We start from the raw sequence: 20041 nt of genomic DNA on the forward strand, positions 1-20041 counted from the left end.
TGAGGTTGGATGAATTACTTATCCTGCCCTCACTTTCTACTTCTATTGAATTAGTTTTGTGAAGATGTAATGAGTCAATATATATGCAATGCTTTGTGCCTTCTTGGTAAATAATAAATAGTAGCTATTGATTGTTTCTCTCAGGGTACTCATTTTCCTAATTTTCAATGGACTGTATGCTTCTTTGGACAGGGACCATATTTTATTTATTCCTCAAACCTAGCACAGTGCCTGGCAGAGGCTGGTACTTAATAAGTAAGTATGTATTGAATTAATAAAGAAAATAAATATTTAAGCAACTATTTGGGGACTATTGTTCTTAGCACTACATAAGGTTGTACACCATACAGCTTGTAAATGAGGTGTATATAGACCCATACTCAACAAAGCCATTTAAAATATAGAAATAGGGTATTTTCACCACTGGAATAATTTGCAATTCCTTTGATTAATCAAATGTTTTTTATGATGATGAAGGAATTCGTAAGAAATGTTGAGCTCAAGCACATTGGAGACTATATTATAGAGTATTCACAAATAGCCACATTCTAGCTTAGCTACATAGTTATTTTTTACCATTAAGGGCATTTTTCTCACTTGCTTTCATCAACACAAGCCCTATGTATAAGTATAGATAACTGATTTTGAACATTTCACAACAGAAACTGTAAAGCAGTTTTGTACTTGGTAATCAGGAAAGGCACCAACAATGAAGAAGGGATTTGCTTTTAATAAAAATATTCTATACATCCATCTGAAAGTTCTCATGTGACAAACATGACACGTACAGCTCTGAAACATATTCGACATATCTAGGGGTACATCAGCAGAAATGTAAATACCCTGGGTTCTACAGAAGTACTTCACATTTCTAAATGAGAACCATATTTGCCCATGAAGTAATTATTTCAAAGGCATCTCTTTTACTCAATGGTCTAATCATCATTACCATATTCTACACACCTCAGAAGTGTGTAACATTTTCTGGATTTTGGGTTCCAATGTATAACAAATTTTTCTAGGATTATGGAATCAAAAAACTATTCCAAAAGATATTAATAGGCTAAGCCTATTGCCAAATATGAAATTATACTTGGAACCGAAGTCTCAAATAAAAAACTAACATGTTCATTTATACCTTTACTGGCAGAGCATAATTTGACACAAAACCCAAATTATTGTCAAGGGAAAACCATCCTCATTGTAAACAAACGTAAACTTGGGCTGAATATTGGGATATGTCATTGTCCTTGAGATTATCGGAGGGGGATTTTTAAACATCATCTTGTTTACAAGAATGCACACAATTTTAGACTCATGCTTGGCCTAACACTACATGCTGGAGAAATAAAATGCAACATTTTTATAAAATGCAACTTATTTTCCAAGTTTGGAAGTTAGCCAAAAGTTACACATTTAAAAATCAATCTCCATAAACTTATAGCTTTCTTTGACAAAAAAACAAAAAACCCATAAGTCATAAGTTGGGTAAATAGATAACATGGTAAAAGCAGTTTGAAAATTGAAATATCCTTTATTTTTCCTTTCATCTACTCTTTGCTGTATTCAGAGATGGCTATTTGATTTCTTAATCTTGCATTCATGTTTTTTGTAAAATGTAAATAGTAAAATATGGTATGCCCAATGAACCATTTTGGAAACAGTTAAATGGCACATCAACACAAATTGAAATCACAATTGTTTTTTCCCCCTCCAAGTTGGAGGATATTGGTCCTTGATGAAAATTCAGAAAGTAAATAGGCACAAAAAGCTCATGTAAACCAAGTTTCTCTTAGAACTATAGCATTTAAATTACAGTGTGTACAGTTTTTAGTACAGAATTTTAAACGTCCGTGAATCCTGTACATTATAAATAATGTATCTTATTTATTTCAGCTCATTGATAGGATATATCAAATAAGGGCTAATTACAAATCTAATATGTGTTTTGGCATTCATTTCTAGGTTTCAAAACACAATGTATCAGGTCCTAAATGCTTTATTTTTCAAATTGTGAAAATTAAGGCATGGAAATTACACATATGTCTCAAATGCGACTCTTCATTTTCTTCCTGTGCCTTTTAGAGTTAACTTAAAACACTTGCCTCTGACTGTTCCCTACAGTAGGATAAATTGGTTAACCACTAAAATAGAAGTTAAGATTAATGGATGACTTTTATCAAGTTTAAGTTTTGGCTCCATGCATTTTTTTGAACCTTTGACACTTGCCTCACTTTTCTAACAGGAAGTAGCTATAACTGACAGCTAAATATGAGTACCTGAAGATACTAACAGAAAAACCTAGACAGATGTACTGCTTATGGTTTTCTACTGACTTCCTTCCTACAAGATGGTTACATTTGTTGATAACTAAAAATGTCTTGATTAGCATAACAGAAATGAAAATGCGAACACGTCATGATGTTCTACTACAGGGATCTTGAATGACTTCCAGGTACTCTAACACCTGAAAAAGTCTCAGAATCACTAACTTAGCATCTATTATGGTTGTGTCTAAATATGTAAATAAAATCCCAAACCACTAACAACTGATCACTCTCATCTTTCCTAGCCTGTCAACATGGTGGCACAGGCAGTAGGAGATTAAAATGCCGATTCTGGGTTTTGTATTTCCAAGTCCAGGGCACAGGACTAGATAAGCTTTATTTCACATGGACTATTGCATGCAGATTCTTTCTCATTACATTCAATATTAAAGTTTATCTGTAACCAATTATTTTCCCTTCTGATTGCTAGCTGTAGAGGTACATTGAGTAGGAGTGTATAGTTGCTGAAAAATTTGCTAACTTCTTGGTTCTTTTTAAACCACATCCCAATGATCTTTCCACTTTGTAGTTCACTTCTATGTCTTGTTAACAATAACCAAGTAGTAATAGCACTATCATTACCCAATTTATTTTCTTTTCAACATCTCAATTAACTTTTATTGATATTATAGTCCAGTTAGATTTTGAGGATAATAGTTGTAAGTGGAAATAGCACTGAATCAAGGAATCAGGAGAACATTATTTGATCCTTGGATCTGTCCCTAAATAAATTGCATTATTAAGGCAAGTCTGAGTGTCAATTTCCTCAAAAGTGAAGTAGGCAAAGAATATTTGCCTCAGTAGATTGCCATAAGAATTAGAATGAAATGATATAAATGAGGATTGTAACTTATAAGGTGCTATTTCAATGTGTGCTATTACTACTGTGATTTTGAGAATCCCTATATTCCACGAGAGCTCTATTATTTATAAATATGATGGACTCCTCCTCTGAGCACAAAAATAAGCTGAGTATTTCCGGACAGAAGTTGCAGTAGATAATGATGCCAAGCAAAGTAACAGTCTGACACATACGTTGTTTGGATACTCCTTTTCTATACTGGCCATTCTCTTTTTAAAACAAAGGAGTTTATTAACAAATATGTAAGATTCTCATTAAGACTAATTTGTTATGTGCCCACATTAAGATGCTCAAAATCTAAAATTTAAAGAGATGGCACTTTACACATGTCATAGCCATGCTTCTTTCCTTCACCCACTGTCATTAAAATAATTTTTTTCATATTGAAATTATTTATCAAACTGTCAGCTATTTTGTACACAGGTTTAGTTGACCACTAGCAATGATGAACATGAATTCTAGCTATTAAACCTAATAACCATAAATGGACTGAGATGTTACTCAAACTCCAATTTTATGCACCTGTTTTCAAACCAAATGCTGTTGTTAAGTTTTTCCATTCTCAAGATATGTCCCATGTTTGTTAAGAACTTCAGACACATGACATATACATAGTAAATCTGGTATTCATCATAAATTCACCTAGAAAATCTTGTCTTACAGGTGAGTTAGGCTTTCGCTAGGAATTAGTATAAGCCAGAATGACTAATCTCACACAATACATTTGTTTATTTTCCTCTGAAAGGTCAGATCATATATTTCCTTGAATCTAAAATCTTACAAAACATTCCTTGTTTTCTGTGCTTAGCTTAAACACAATGCATGCACTATAACAGAGTGTCTCTGAGCCTTTACCTAAAAATTAACTTTTAAAACATGTCAAAACAAATTAGGATGTCTCATCTTCGGCTTTGATTGTTTTCAGCACTGAGTCTTCTCCCAAAATTTTACACAGTTCATTGAGTCTCTGCTGCATTTTGGGAATTCCAGCTAGCTGAGATTCTAGCTTTTGTTTTTCTTCACTGAGTGTTAAACGGATAGCGGTATCCAATTGTTCAAAGCGCCAGCCTCCTTCACCATCAAACTGTAATAAATGAGTGTGGTATTTCCTGTATGATCAAAATGAAATAATGTAATATTAGCACTCATTGTGAAAAGCCATGTCACAATTTTATCACAAATTTTATCATTCCAGTTGAGATCCAAAGGCAAATTTTAAGTAAGGTAACTATTTTACATTTGATTTTCAAGAATCCCTGAAGAGGTTAAATATTGTGATTTTTAAACTCCAATAGTCATTAATCTCTTAGGAGTTCTATTGCTTATATTAAATTTATTTCATGTTCTGAATGTATATGAACTTCAAAGGAAGATATGCTGTTTGTATCTATTTATCTCCGTAACCCAGTATGGCCCCTGAATAAATATCAAAGCTTAGTTAGAATGGGAATAAGGAAAGCAAGCTAAGGGAAGAAAGTAAACTTTTAAATAAAAGGGGGAAATAAACTAAGAAATAAAAGGAAATAAAATACCAATTCATTAATATACTATCCTTTCAGAATGAATTATTCTACAGAAGTAAAAAGTCCTCACTAATAAAGTTTTAAAACATTTTTTTAAAGAAAGAGAGAGAGCATGCACATATGCAAGCTGGGGAGGGGGAGAGAGAGGAAGAGACAGAATCTTAAGCAGGTTGCACATCCAGCCTAGACACCAATGCAAGGCTCCATCTCACAACAATGAAATCATGACCTGAGGCAAAATCAAGAGTCAGACACTTACCCTATGGAAGTACCCAAGAGCCCCAGTTGTAAAACATTTTTTAAAAAATGAACTCTTTGATAGAAATCTTTTAAAGATACTTCCATGCCTTCATATAATTTAGTATCCTTTCTCATGGCTCTGGTTCATAATTAGAAACTTCAGACAAGTATAGAGATTATTTTACTGATGAGACCGGAGACAATCCATGTTGTCCTAAAGAGAGGCTAAGATTACTGGTCTCTGGAATTTAGGGGGGGATGTGTGGAGAGAGTAATGTCAACAGAGTTGGCCTTGCCCGGCTGAGCCCCTGCATTTTGTCATTTTCTTGAAGTGGCGCATGTTCCTCTGTGTCCCCAGTTTTCCTGTCTTTTCCTTCTAGTTTTTGTTGTTTCTTGATCCCTTAATTTTAAGCTCTCATCTATCATTATTTACTATAATCAGTGGGCTTATTTCAAGTAGATTCACTTCCTTTTTTAAACTTGAGCTATGACTCAGATACCATAAACTCATCCTTTTAATAACATTCAGTGATTTTTAGTTGATTCAGAACCTTTTGTAACCATCACTACTGTCCAAATCCAGAATATTTTCTTTATCCCCAAAAGACACCCCATGCCTATTAGCAGTCTTTCCCCCCTGCCTCCTCTGCTTAACCCCTCCCAACCATCAATCTTCTCTCTGTGTCTCTGGATTTGTCTATTCCAGACATTTCATATACACATAATCATATAATATGTGGCTTTGTGTGACTGACTTCTTTCACTTAAAATGATTTCAAAGTTCATCTATTTGGAACATGTATTAGTACTTCCTTCATTTTTATGGATGAATAATATTCCATTGTATGGTTTGTACATTTTGTTGATCTATTCATCAATTGTAGGACTTCTGGTTTCATCTCATTTTGATTAGATGGTTTTACCATGTTGTAAGATGGGGAAATTAACCTGGATTAAACTGTGTCTAAAAGAGTAAAATCACTCTCAAGATGAAAGTTGAAAGTTCATATGTTTGATAACATATGACAGAGATTAATGATCTTTTTCTTTTTAATATATATTCCTAGGCTTTTCCTAATCTTGGATCTACAGCTGGGAGCAATTTCAGAATGCAGTAGTTCTGATCTTGGGCAACTTTTGTCTTCAATGTATAATGAAGGTCTGTCTCGTCCCTCCAGTCGCACAACATTATTTGATTTCTACATAGGAGGAAGAAAATGTATGGGTGTTTCGTTACCTGAAATTCAAAGATGTGTTCTACAAAATGGGCTAAAATAGTATTTCAGGGTTTGCTTTAGAGGATTTTAAAGGAAACTACTATATTAACTGAGACTTGGAAGCAATCTGCAGACTTCTTGCACAAATTGAGTCTAGGACAGTTGTAGGTATAAAGCTATAATTCTATCCAGGAGTCATAATTTAATAAGCTTCTATAATTTTTGAGCTTTTTATATACGGATATTGATTTTAATCTTTACAACCGATAATTACCACTTTGCTGTCTTGGAGAATAATACATTTTTCTCTCTTCTGAAATCTTTTCAGGGAAAATAAGAATTTCATCAAGGGAGGAAGGTTAATCAGAAATGATAGATTTCTTCAACTTAAAATCCCTGAATTAATTCATAATGCAGAAGTAACATAATTTTTAGTTTTATGGGGAAATGTACGATGAACAGCTATAATTAAAAATGTTTTTCTTATTAAAAGGCATACAATTACAGATTTTGTAATTAGCTTAAAAATATTTGTCCTCTATATACCTATTTAGAATGGCCAAAATCCAGAACCCTGACAACACCAAGTGCCAAGAAGACTGTGGAGCCACAGGAACTTTCATTCGTTGCTTGTGGGAATGCAAAATGGTACCGCTACTTTGGCAGACAATTTTTCAGTTTCTTATAGAACAAACATACTCTTACTATGTGATCCAGCAATGGCACTCCTTGATAATTACTCAAAGGAGTTGAGAAAACTTGTGTCCACCTGAAACCTTCATATGAATGTTTAGAGCAGGTTTGTTCATACTTCCCCAAACTGGAAGCATCCAGGATGTCCTTTAGTAGGTGAATGGATAAATTGTCTGCATCCAAACAATGGAATGTTATTCAGTGCTATGATTTCAGCTATATGACATTCTAAAAAAGGCAAAATGATGGAGGCATTAACAATTAGTGGTTTCTAGAGCTTGAGGAAAGTGGGAAAGTGAGGCAGAGCACAGAGAATTTTTAGAGCAGTGAAAATCCTCTATACAATACTGTAAAGATAGATATATGCAGCTAAAAATGTGTTCAAACCCATAGACTTTACATCACCAAGAGTGACCCTAATGTAAATTATGGCCTTTGGGTTATAATGATGTGTCAGTGTAGGTTCATCAATAATAACAAATGTTTCACTCTACTGTGGGTGTTGATCATGCAGCTATGCATATGTGGGGACAGAGGATTTGGGATCTTTCTGTCCTTTCCTGTAAATTTATATGTGCATAAAATTGCTCTAAATAAAAGTCTTTAAAATCACAACAACAACAACAACCTATTTGTTCCTTCAATTAGAAAAAAAAATAGCTGAATGTGTTTCCAGTGCCTTTTTAGGCTTTTTGTATAAGGAACTGAATGACAGAATAACATGATAAATTAATTGATAAGGGTCAGAAAAGTACCAGAACTAAGACATAACTCCATGTTATCCTAACGTGTGATCAATTAGGAAGCATGTCTGGAAATGACAAGTGTATACCAGAAGGGGCTCAACAGTTCTGGCATAGCTGTGTGTCATTGCTGATTCAGGGATTTTAGACAAATGTCATAACTGTGGTAGAGATCCAGTTCTTGTTGGTTTTCTCCAGGGAAAAGTCAGAGGAGTCACATTTATTGCCATGTACTCAACCTGGACTAGATTCAGACTGCTTCTGGAGAGATTTTATCACTCCAGATGCCAATTAGTTCTTAACGACAAGAGAGACAAACCACAAAGTTCTATAGAAAGGGTCATTTCATGAAATGCTCTATTTCCAGGTCTACTCTCTGCAGGGAAAAATTATGAAAAATCTGCAAGTTTGAATGAAGACCAGAGTGTTATCTTCTCAATGGGAGTAAAGAGTCAAAGAATTTTGAACAATGAATGCCTGATCTGAACTGAACACTCAGTCTATTCACAATTTTAAAGTAAACATTCTTTATACAGTGAAAGGTCCAGAATTAACTCAAATAAAACTGGTTACTCGGCCTAGTTTTGAAGTTACCTACATGATGGCAGCTTTGGCACAGAATGTGATTAGCCACCTGGTACAGACTACTCCAGCTAGAGAGAGAGAAGTCCTGCCCCTCCCTTGAGAAATCTGAGACTAAAGCATATAGAATCTGCTATAGTAACTAATACGTCAAAAGAAAAGATTTTGATTGATGAAACAAATATCAAAGTAGTGGAGTAGAGTATAAATGAACAAGTGTTTTTATGGCTTATATATAAGGTGCATTTTGAGCTCCTTATAATAAGTAGAACAGCATACTATAGTATAGAGTGATCATGGTAAGTTACTTTTCTCATTTTTCTAGTTCTCAGTTTCTTTATTGGTAAAATGGGAATAATTTGACTACCTATACTCTCTATAGGGTTGTTATGAGACTTAAATAAAATGAGCCTGTAACAGAATAGGTGCTGAATCTGCACTAGCAACTATTATTATGGTGATCAATCAATGGAAAAGTAGGGGAATGGTAAAAATAGTGTTGTCATTTCTTTAAGTAGGAGAAATCTCATTAGGTTTAATGGGGTAATATTTAGAAAATATTTTCATTCATTTTTTCCTTAAAACAAAAGCAAAAAAAAAAAAAAGCTTTTTCCCTCTGTATTTTCTCTAGCTTAATCATTTGTAGGAATATTACTTTGTGGAAGTTTTTCCTGGATTTTGAAAAAAAGGGGTAAAAAGATGATATAAAATTATATAAGTATATTCTTTCCTAGTACATACTATGGATTATGAATATTTTCAGTTAAAAAAACACACTTGATTGTTCCACTTTTTTTCAGAAGTATTGGAATGTGATAACAGTTTTTAAATAGCACATATATGTTATGATGTGAGGTTTGGGTATCTATACTACTAGTGTGCAACTTAACAGAAATATAGGTAGAATAAGTGAAGTATCCTATGCTCTATAGTGAAAGTTTAGGCAAAGTTACTCTTTAAAAAAATTTTTTTAAGTTTATTTATTTTGAGAGAGAGAGAATACATGCATGTGTGTGTAGACACGTGAGCTGGGAAGGAGCAAAGAGAGATAGGGAGAGAAAGAATCCAAGCAGTCTCAGTACTGTCAATGCCAAGTTCAACATGGGGCTTAATATCATGAACTGTGAGATCATAACCTGAGCCAAAATCAAGAGTTGGTTGCCATTCGACTGAGCTACCTAGGCACCCCTAGGCAAAGTTACTATTTAAGAAATATAAAGAGGGGTGCCTGGGTGGCTCAGTTGGTTGAACGTCTAACTCGATTTTGTCTTAGGTCATGATCCTGGGTTGTGGGATCCAGCCTTAGGTCGCAATCCAGGCTGAGTGTGGAGCCTGCTTGAGATTCTCTCTCTCTCTCTTTCTCTCTCTTCCTCTTCTTTTGCCCTGCTCCCCTGCTTGCATGCTCTCTCCTTGTCTAAACAAAAGAAAAAAGAAAAAGGAAAGGAATAAAAAGAAAAACCATCTATTGCAAATTAGCATTGGAAACACTTACCACAGAGAAGGCCTGTGCGTTATAGATAGTAAGGAAATTCCAGCCCCTTTTGCAGCCTGAAATATCTTTCCTTCAACATCAATGCTGACAGCACTGGTACATTCATCCAGTAATGCATATTTTGGTCTTGAAAAAAAATAAGAAAAGTAAATTAATGGCCTTTCTATTTGAATTATAAAGCTTTACACGGACAAGATGAGTTGCAATGTTACCTTTATTTTTTAATTTTTTAAAGTAAGCTCTGTGCACAATGTGGAGCCCGAACTCATGACTCTGAGATCAAGAGTAGGATGCTCTATCAACTGAGCCAGATAGGTGTTCTGCAATGTTAACTTTAAAGGAACAAAAGAGTATATGACATTAGTAAAGGTGACAAATGGTAAAGTAAAAGAGGAGTCATCCTCCCTCTTTGCATTAGGATATTACATCGTTCTTAAATTTTAAATAGATTTCCTGATGCCTACTCACTATACAATAAGCTTTATTGTTATGCATATGGGTGAATCATGGGTATGAGACATAGGAAAGATGAGGCAGGTCACTGAGTGCATTTTCCCATAGAAGGCAAGTTCATTCCTGGTGACAGGTTCTGACTAATTACATGAAAAATACATTACAGTAGCTAATTATCAAACAGGCCAAAGCGCTGTTAGCAAAGATGTATGGAGAAGATAACTTCATCATCAATGTAAGTACCAAAACATTATTAATGGAATTTCGTTGCTACAAGATTCTGTAGAAGTAGTATGCCTAATCTGACAAATTTACAGTAGGCATTTAACCTGGTAACATTGAGACTGCTTTACAAATTTTTAAGGGAAAAAAATCAGTAAATATTTTCTGATTACATTCAGTAAGTTATTTTTCTTTAATATTTTTTTAATGTTTATTTATTTTTGAGAGGGAGAGAGAGACAGGGTGTGAGCAAGGGAGGAACAGAAAGAGAGGGAGACACAGAATCTGAAGAAGGCTCCAGGTCCTGAGCTGTCAGCACAGAGACCAACACGGGGCTCAAGCCCACGAACCGTGAGATTATGACCTGAGCTGAAGTTGGAGGCCTAACCTACTGAACCACCCAGGCGCCCCAGTAAGTTATTTTTTCTAGCTCAATTTTTACTTTGGAAATGACTGTCAACCACTATCAGAGGTACCTGTCATTTGCTACCATTTCCTTCTGTTTATTCTCTTCCTTTCATCTCATCCCCCTGCTTTCATCTTTCTCTTTTTCCTTTCCCTGTCTTCATTCAATACTATCTGGACTTTAGGTATATATTTGGTACTCAGCAACATGACATAGCTTGGTTAATGGGACCAAAGGTCAACTCATGCATTGCCATTTATTATTTATTTCAGAGCTGAAAATCAGTATCAAGTATTTCCCAGGACAATTTCCTCATGAAGATTTTTCTGATCTTTACAAATAAATGATGCTAAAAAGATAAACATTGAAACCAGTAGTAATTTCTCCTTCAGCTTAATTATTTAGCACTGTAAGTTGTTTTTCTATGATGGATTTGCTTATTAATAGGATCTTGTTACCTATTCCAGGGAGGGTAGTCAAGGCTAATAGATATAGGAGTCAAGTTAACTTTAATACCCATTTTGACTTTAACAACTGCTTTCCATGCAAAGAACTTAAAGATCACTGGAGATTCCCCATGAGATTAACAGAAATAGTTGTGGTGGTTGGTTTTTGGTATTAAGCATTTGGTTTAGGTATTAAGCATTACTTTTTTGACTCAGAGTTGGGTTACTGTTTTGTGGATAATTTTTTTCTAAGTAGAAAAGAGAGAGAAGAAAAGGAAGTATAAAAGAGATATTTGGGATAAATTTTTCTTCTGTGTGAATCTCTTTTTAGTAATTTAGTTACTTACTGTACTGTGTCATTTTTCAGAGTGCTTTGAGCCAGAGAAGAGATGCCATCTTAGAATTAGAAATAAACTATATATCTTACATTCAGTTGTCATAGCAATCCTTAGTCTAGCAGATGTAAGATAGATTGCATACTTTTGTGTTCTCGGCAGACCTAGGGTATGTGTGTATGTGTATGTGCGTGCACGTGTGTGTGTATTTAACTTGAGCAATAGCTGGAATCTGAGCTGATATAACCAAATGAAATTATATAATATTGTTTCTCAGATTTTCCATCCTTTTTCTTCTGGTGTATCATCAGAAGAGGGAGCTTTGTGAAGGATCTTCTATACCCCCCTTAAGACAGAACTTTTCTGATCATTCTTTAAATATTAAAATGAAAATCCTCTCAGGGGCACCTGGGTGGCTTAGTCGGTTAAGCGTTCGGCTTTGCTTAGGTCATGATCTTGCGGTTTGTGGGTTCGGGCCCCGCGTCGGGCTCTGTGCTGACTGCCAGCTCAGAGCCTGGAGCCTGTTTCAGTCTGTGACTCCCTCTTTCTCTGACCCTCCCCTGCTCACGCTGTCTCTCTCTCTTTCTCCTAGAAATAAATAAAACATTTAAAAAAATAAAAATAAAATGAAAATCCTCTCAAAAAGAGTATACTCCTGTGATACTGAGTACTCTCTGCCAATGTTCTCCATTTTAGCTAGCTCAGGTCTTTCATATTGCAGTTCGAATATTGTTATTAATCCTTTGAGAAGGAGGGAAGGCAGTTTTTCATTATTATACTTTTCCTTCACTGGGTTTGAAATTTCTATTTCATTTTGTTTTTTTCTCAACAGACACTGCTTTTCAACAACTTGCTCATCCTCACTGATCTTTCTATACAGATCACTAAATTTTCCTTCTATTGATGTTTATAACTTGAGCTTATTTAGTCTCACTTTATATTCAAAATAGTTTAGATACCAAGTATCAACTACTTATTTCAAGTTACAAGTGGTTACAGATCTCTTTGGGCCTCTTGCTCTTTGTTACAGGGTTTATTTTATTAACACACTGACACAGTGAGAAATTTATGGCAACATTTTACATTCCACCATATTATATTTCACCAACTATGCTGGTGATCATGTTACTGAATATTTATGGACAAGGTTCAAACAGATTCAGGGTGATAGTGGGTAACAGCTGGTTATAAATGTCAAACAGTAAAGTTTACTCTTGAATCTCACCACATTATCTGAGAAAGGGACATTTTAAAATACACTGAACTAAAAATTCTGAGTTAGCCAATTTTGATTTGTATTTTTTTAGTTTGCCATATATTTTTTAAAGTTTTCATTTAAATCCTGTTAGTTAACACACAGCGTAATATTAGTTCCAGGTGTACAATGTAGTGATGCAATACGTCCATACATCACCCAGTGCTCGTCACAAGTGCACTCCTTAATTTCCATCACCTATTTAACCCACCCACCTCCCTTCTGGTAACCATCAGCTTGTCCTCTATGGTTAAGAGTCTGTTTCTTGGTTTGCCTCTCTCTCTTTCTCTGCCCCCCCCCTTCCTTGTTTATTTTGTTTCTTAAATTCCACATACGAGTGAAATCATATGGTATTTGTCTTTCTCTGACTGACTTATTTTGCTTAGCGTAATCCTCTCTAGCTCCATCCATGTTGTTGCATGTTAGCTTGCCATATTCTAGAACTAACCATGTTATTTGGGCACTTGGGTGGCTCAGTCAGTTAAGCATCCAACTTTGGATCAGGTCATGATCTCACGGTTTGTGAGTTGGAGCCCGCGTTAGGATCTGTGCTGACAGCTCAGAGCCTGGAGCCTGCTTTGAATTCACTCTCTCTCTCTGCTGCTGCTGCTCCCCTGCTCATATTCTATCTCTCTTTAAAATAAATACTTAGAAAAAATTTTAAAAAGCAAATACCATGTAATTAATACAATATTTTTTCTCATTAAAAAACTCCAGCTAGATACAACATACATTATAAACACTGTATTTCATTTTTATGAAGTTGTGGCATAGGAAGAACCAATTCATGATGATAGAAATAAAAACAGAAATTGTCCGTGGGAGGGGTGCCTGGGTGGCTCATTTGGTTAAGTCTCTGGCTCTTGATTACTGCTAAGGTCATTATCTCACTGCTTGTGAGTTTGAGCCCCATGTTGGGCTCTGTGCTGACAGTGCAGAGCCTGCTTGGGATTCTCTCTCCCTCTCTGATCCTCCACACTTGTGCACATGCACACACACATGCATGTGCTCTTTCTCAAAATAAATAAATAAACATAAAAAATTGTCTGTGGAGGGAACTTGAAAAGGGGCATGAGGGGCTTTCTAGGATGATAGAAACATTTTCTTTATTTTAATTTTCTTTTTTAATTGGATGTTGGTTATCTAATATATATAAATTTATCAAAATTTTATCGAGAAATTATTTCCTGTATCTCTCTTTTTCTAAGTCCGTTAAGATGTGTGCTGGCTGGTTCCTTTTTTAAAAATTTTTTAAAAAGTTTATTTTATTTGAGAGAGAGACAGAGAGAGCAGGAACTGAGGAGGACAGAGAGAGAAGGAGAGAAAGAATCCCAAACAGGTTCCTTACTGTCAGCAGGAAGCCTGATGTGGGGCTCGAACTCATGAACTATGAGATCATGGCTTGAGGTGAAGCCAAGAGTTAGACTCTTAACAGCCTGAGCCACCCAGGCACCCCTGGGTGATTCCTTCTTGCATTAGATATGCCTCTGATTTTGAAGAAGGAGAGCACTGCTAACCTTAATAGGGCACTGAGTGATAGAAAAGTTAATTTAGTTTTAACTTAATGATTTAATTCAGGGGTATTGAATGCCTACCTACTGTGTTCACCACAGTATAGCAGTAATTATATATTCTTCACATTTTAAAATTAGTAATAATCCTACTTTCAAACTTAGGATATGTGAAAAATTTTTTTGTCATTTAGCATTACTCAACATAAGAAAGTTTTAAAAAGTACTGACAGATTTCTGACACGTGAAAAAATTACTTAAGTTTAAAACCTATATATTCTAAGCATTAGTTTTTCTTTTTTCTTTCTTTTTTATTTTATTTGATATACAATGTTAACTTTAGTTTCAGGTGTACAACATAGTGATTAGACAAGTTTATACATTATGCTATGTTAACAATAAGTGTAGCTAACATCTGTCACCATACAATGCTATTATAATATCATTGACTATATTCCCTATGCTGTGCCTTTTATTTCTGTGATTTATTCATTCCATAACTGGAAGCCTCTATCTCCCAATCTCCTTCACCCATTTTACCCATCCCTCCATCCCCCAGGAAGATATTTCTATTTTTAAGAAATGTTTATTTATTTATTTTGAGAGAGACAGACAGACAGAGAGGGAGCATGAGCGGGTGAGGAGCAGAAAGAGAGGGAAAGAGAGAATCCCAAGCAGGCTCCACACTGTCAGCATAAAGCCCATTGCCAGCCTTAATCCCACAAACTGCAAAATCATGACCTGAGCCAAAATCAAGAGTCAGAGACTTAACCAAATGAGCCATCCAGGTGCCCCAAGGAGGAAGATATTTTTAAACTAAAGATGAGGACACTGAATCCTGTTCAAAGATTTTTTTTTTAGTTTCAATAATGAAATGGTACTTACCTATGATAAAACATGCGAGCCATGCCCATTCTTTGCTTTTCCCCTCCTGACAGAACATCTTTCCAGTCCATAACAGCATCCCATCCTTAAAAATACATAAAAACATATATTATATAAAAATATATAAAACATATATTATAAAAATATATAAAAACATATATTTTTATAAGGCATTTGTTTGTTACTGTTTTTACCCTGGACAAGTGATCCCTGGCAAGTTTAAGTTATTAACACAAAAGTACCTGGTGTTAAGAAAAAAAACCCCTCTTTTTAATGTTTATTTTTTTTTGAGAGAGAGAGCACAAGCAGAGTGGGAAGAGAAAGGGAGACACAGAATCCAAAGCAGGCTCCGGGCTCTGAGCTGTCATCACAGAGACGAATGAGGGTCTCAAACTCATGAACTATGAGATCATGACCTGAACTGAAGTCAGACACTTAACCAACAGAGCCACCCGGGCATCTCAAAGTATCTGGCATTTTACAGAACATATGCTTGGATAAAATAAAGAGCCTCATGTATGAACATTTTGTTTTAGATTTCATGTTTTTTTAAATAGTACTAATTCCTTATGCTGACAAAACATCTTCTAAGGATTCTAAATACTGGAAGTTAAAAAATTTGTTTGTTTCTGAATAATTCCAAAAAGTTGGCACACTTATACTTATTGAGGAAGGTGGTAGGAGAAAAGACCAACAATTTGCATAGGCCTATTACACGGTCTACAAAGAGTAAAACAGAAACTAATTGAAATGACTTCCATGTGCCTGCGTTTTCTCATTATATATCCCACAAGCTTATGAGCTAGATCGTACTGTTGCATTTTAAAGTAGGTGAACTGAAATCCATAGAGGAGTTGACATGTCTAAGTTTACACAGCTAGAGATCAGAGCCAGGATTTATATGTAAGTCTATATTCACACTACCTTTTAAAACATCTGGGTTTTTTTTGAAAATTAGTTTTAAGTTCTTTTTTCTTCCTTTAAAAAAATTAATTTACTTATTTTGAGAAAGAGAGAAGGGGAGGGGCATAAAGACAGGGAGAGAGAGAGTCCCAAACAGGCTCTGTGCCGACAGCACAAAGCTGACATGGAACTGTATCCCATGAACCATGAGATCATGACCTGAGCTGAAGTCGAACGCTAAACCAGCTGAGCTGCCCAGGAGCCCCTGTCTTACAACATCTTAACTACTGGTTTTCCAGTGGATATTTATACAAAAAGATATGCTTCTATTTAAAAAAAAAATCATTACATCTATACATACTGCTGTAGAAATGTACTTGGAATATTTTGATATGAAAAATCAAGTTGCAGAATTGTGTGTATGTATAGAAACAGATACACACATACACATTTCTATAAATTATGACTGCATTTCTATAAATACACACACAGCATACACCCCTACAGGAATGGAATTATGAGATGTTTACTTTCTAAGTTACACATTTTTTATAATACTGGAAAATGTAATGATTATTATTTTTATGGCTTATCTTTATTTTGGAACAAGAAAAATGTACTCCGAAATAAAACCAGGAGTGTCTGGATAGCTCAGTTGGTTTAGTGTTTGACTCCAGCTCAGGTCATGATCTCACAGTTCGTAGGTTCAAGCCCTGCATCAGGCTCTGTACTGACAGCTCAGAGACTGGATCTTGCTTCTGATACTATGTCTCCCTCTCCCTCTCTTTCTTTCTTTCTCCCTCTCTCTCTCCCCCCCACTTGCTCCCCTGCTTTCTCTCTCTCTCTCTCTCTCTCTCTCAAAATAAATAAGTGTTTTTAAAATAGAAAGAAAACAAAACCATGGGGCCTATGATAGAGATAGCCATATCAAATATTTATCCATGGGAATGTCAGAAAATAGCAGAGCAGAGTAGGCAAAGTCTGGTTTTCAAAGAGCAAAATTACTGCCAAAACTTGACACATACACTTAGGACAACAGTTGCAAATCCCAAGTGTTCAAGGCTTAATTTTCCCAGTTAGACAAAATTCAGGCTCTTTGCCTTCTTCTTTCTGTCAGTTGAATTTTCACCTTTATTAAACTTTATAATAAGTAGAGTGTTGTTTTCTGTGCACTGGATTGAGTATTTTCCCTGTTTCCCAATGATACTCCCCAATTGGGACCATTGTTCATTTTCTTGGGTAAACTTCCAGGAATTTTCTGTTCATTTAAAAATATAGCCTTACAATTAATTTTATGTTAGGGGAAAAATCTCCAAATGCCATCTGATTTCAAGTTCTCGCTTCTAGTGAAAACTGTTGAAATATAAATTTTTCTCTATAACTGAATTTTCTAGCATTTATGAAACATAAGTAAGGATTTGACAAATAAGTTCAGATTGCTACACAGTGGAGAAATATTTGGGGCTTAAAAATTTTTTGCTCCTGCCAACTGAGAAGACACAAGAGAAAAGTATTTGGGTCAAAGGAAACTTTAGCTTTTTACATATTTAAATAAATCATGTCTTCTGTTCCACTAAACCAAAAGTTTTCATAGGCAATATTGCTTGATCATAGAACATATAAATCAAACCTCTGAGTTATAGTATCACCTCTGATGTGGATTTAGTGAGACTAAGCCAGCTGAGAACAGTTTTCTTGTTTACTTGAGATGTACATTTTAATTTACTTCCTGTTAACATTTGGTAACACTTTTACACCTTTCTATTTTGTAATCTCTATTCATGGAATGAAACATAGGTTTTAATTCCATCTTTTATTAGAGCAAAGCATTTCTCTAAGCAAAGTATTAGCTAGTCTAAATAGAACTTCAGTACGCTTCTTTCAAAGTAAGTGATGTCCTTGCAAACTTAGATGCTTTTCAGCTTTGCTTAAAAATAGGCTTTGTGTTTTAAGCATTAAGCAAGTAGAGTAGGTTTCCTTGAAATTATTTTATGTGTAAGGATATAACAATTCTTATTAATATCTAAGAAGCTAGTAGAGAGCCTAGCCCAGTGGCAGAGCCTACTATAGAACATCGACTTCCAAGTGAGATCTTTATTTCAATCCCTGTTATAACACTTGCTGTGGGTCCCCTGAGGAAGTTACTAAAATTCTGGATTTCACCTGTAAAAGAGGGTTAGTAAAACCTCCATCATAAGACAGTTATAAATATTAAATAAGATGACAATGTGCATTGCTTAATATATTCTGCACAGTAGGTACTTAATAAACCATAACAATTACTGTTACATTATTAAGGTTGGAACATTCCTAAAAATGGTTCTTAAACTTCTCAATGACTTCTGAAAGAATAGAATAGCCTATGTTTATTATAAATGTCTATTTGGATTATTGGATTTCAAACTTACCCAGAATAACTTCCCCAAGATTAACACACAACATTTATTCTGCCCCGGTGTTTTAAAACTGGGAAGGAGCTGATCATATGAAACAAAAATATAATCTGCTTTCCATATTTTTAGCATTTATGAATTGTGATTAAAAACACCACAAAAAATAAATATAATAATACCTCTTCTGTCTGCTTCAATTGCTTATTATAAGGATCAAATGAAATAATATATATGAAATTTCCATATAAAATACCAAGTAGTGACACATAAAGACAAAATATCATAGTATAAATATTTCCTGTAGTAATATTACAATTAGTTACTAATTCTTGTGCATTTATTATGTGCCACTGTTATAAATGCTCTACAGAGAGTCTTTTTTAAGTTTTAATTTAATTCCAGTTAGTTAATACACAATTTTGTATTCGTTTCAGGAGCACAGTATAGTTATTCCGAATTCCATGCATTACCCCGTGCTCATCACAGGAAGTGCACTTCTTAATCCCCAGCACCTGTTTCATCTATCCCCCAACTCACTCCTCTCTGGTAACCATCAGTTTTGTTCTCTATGGTTAAGAGTCTGTTTCTTGATTTGTCTCTGTCTCTTTTTTCCTCCCTTCGCTCATTTGTTTTGTTTCTTAAATTCCACATGAGTGAAATCATGTGGTATTTGTCTTTCTCTGACTGACTTATTTAGCTGAGCATAGTATTCTCTAGCTCCATCCATGTCTTCACAAATGGCAAGACTTCATTCTTTTTTATGGCTGAGTAATATTCCATTGTGTGTGTGTGTGTGTGTGTGTGTGTGCGCGCGCGCGTGCGTGCACGCACGTGAGCGTTTATCACCTCTTCTTTATCCATTCCTCAATAAATGGGCACTTTGGGCTGCTTCCATATCTTGGCTATTGTAAATAATGCTGGAATAAACATAGGGATGCATCTATTCTTTCGAATTAGTGTTTTTGTATTCTTTGGGTAAATATTCAGTAGTTCCATTGCTGGATTACAGGGTAGTTCTATTTTTAAATTTTAAGGAACATCCATACTGTTTCCATAGTCACTGCACCAGTTTTCATTCCCAATAGCAGTACCAGAGGTTTGGTGGCTTTTTCTCCACATCCTTGCCAACACTTGCTTTTTTTTGTTTTTGACTTTAGCCATTCTGACACGTGTAAGGAGATATCTCACTGTAGTTTTGATTTGCATTTCCTGGTTGGTAAGTGATGATGAACACCTTTTCATGTGTCTGTTGGCCATCTGGATGCCTTCTTTGGAGAAATGTCTGTTCATGTCTTCTGCCTGTTTTTATTTGGATTATTTGTTTTTTGGTATTTGTTTGTACCCCAAAACATCGTATTTTAGATACTACTCCTTCATCAGAAATGTCATTTGCAAATATCTTCTCCCATTTGGTAGGTCATCTTTGAGTTTTGTTGATTGTTTCCTTCACTGTGTAAAAGCTTTTTATTTTCTTATAGTCTTAACAGTTTATTTTTGCTTTGTTTCCCTTGCCTGAGGCAACATATCTAGACAAAAGTTGCTATGGCTGATGT

At 35.1% G+C, this 20041-nt stretch overlaps 1 protein-coding gene across 5 annotated transcripts in view; it reads right to left on the reverse strand.

The window, feature by feature from the left end:
* Positions 1-3900: 3900 nt before the first annotated feature.
* Positions 3901-20041, reverse strand: part of ABCD2 (ATP binding cassette subfamily D member 2) — a 61269-nt gene continuing 45128 nt past the window's right edge. For 3 of the 5 annotated variants that reach the window (XM_077753542.1, XM_077753539.1, XM_077753543.1), the window contains 3 exons: positions 15193-15277; positions 9680-9805; positions 3901-4298 (listed from right to left, as the gene is read on the reverse strand). In XM_077753542.1, coding sequence (XP_077609668.1) covers positions 4079-4298; positions 9680-9805; positions 15193-15277 — 431 coding nt within the window. In that variant the 3' untranslated portion in view covers positions 3901-4078. Of the gene's footprint in view, positions 4299-8465; positions 8599-9679; positions 9806-15192; positions 15278-20041 lie in introns of those variants that run through there. The other 2 variants (XM_077753540.1, XM_077753541.1) reach the window with 2 other exon arrangements.

Source organism: Crocuta crocuta, unplaced genomic scaffold (genome assembly GCF_008692635.1).
Source record: "Crocuta crocuta isolate KB4526 unplaced genomic scaffold, BGI_CrCroc_1.0 scaffold30, whole genome shotgun sequence".
Classification (NCBI taxonomy): Eukaryota; Metazoa; Chordata; class Mammalia; order Carnivora; family Hyaenidae; genus Crocuta; species Crocuta crocuta.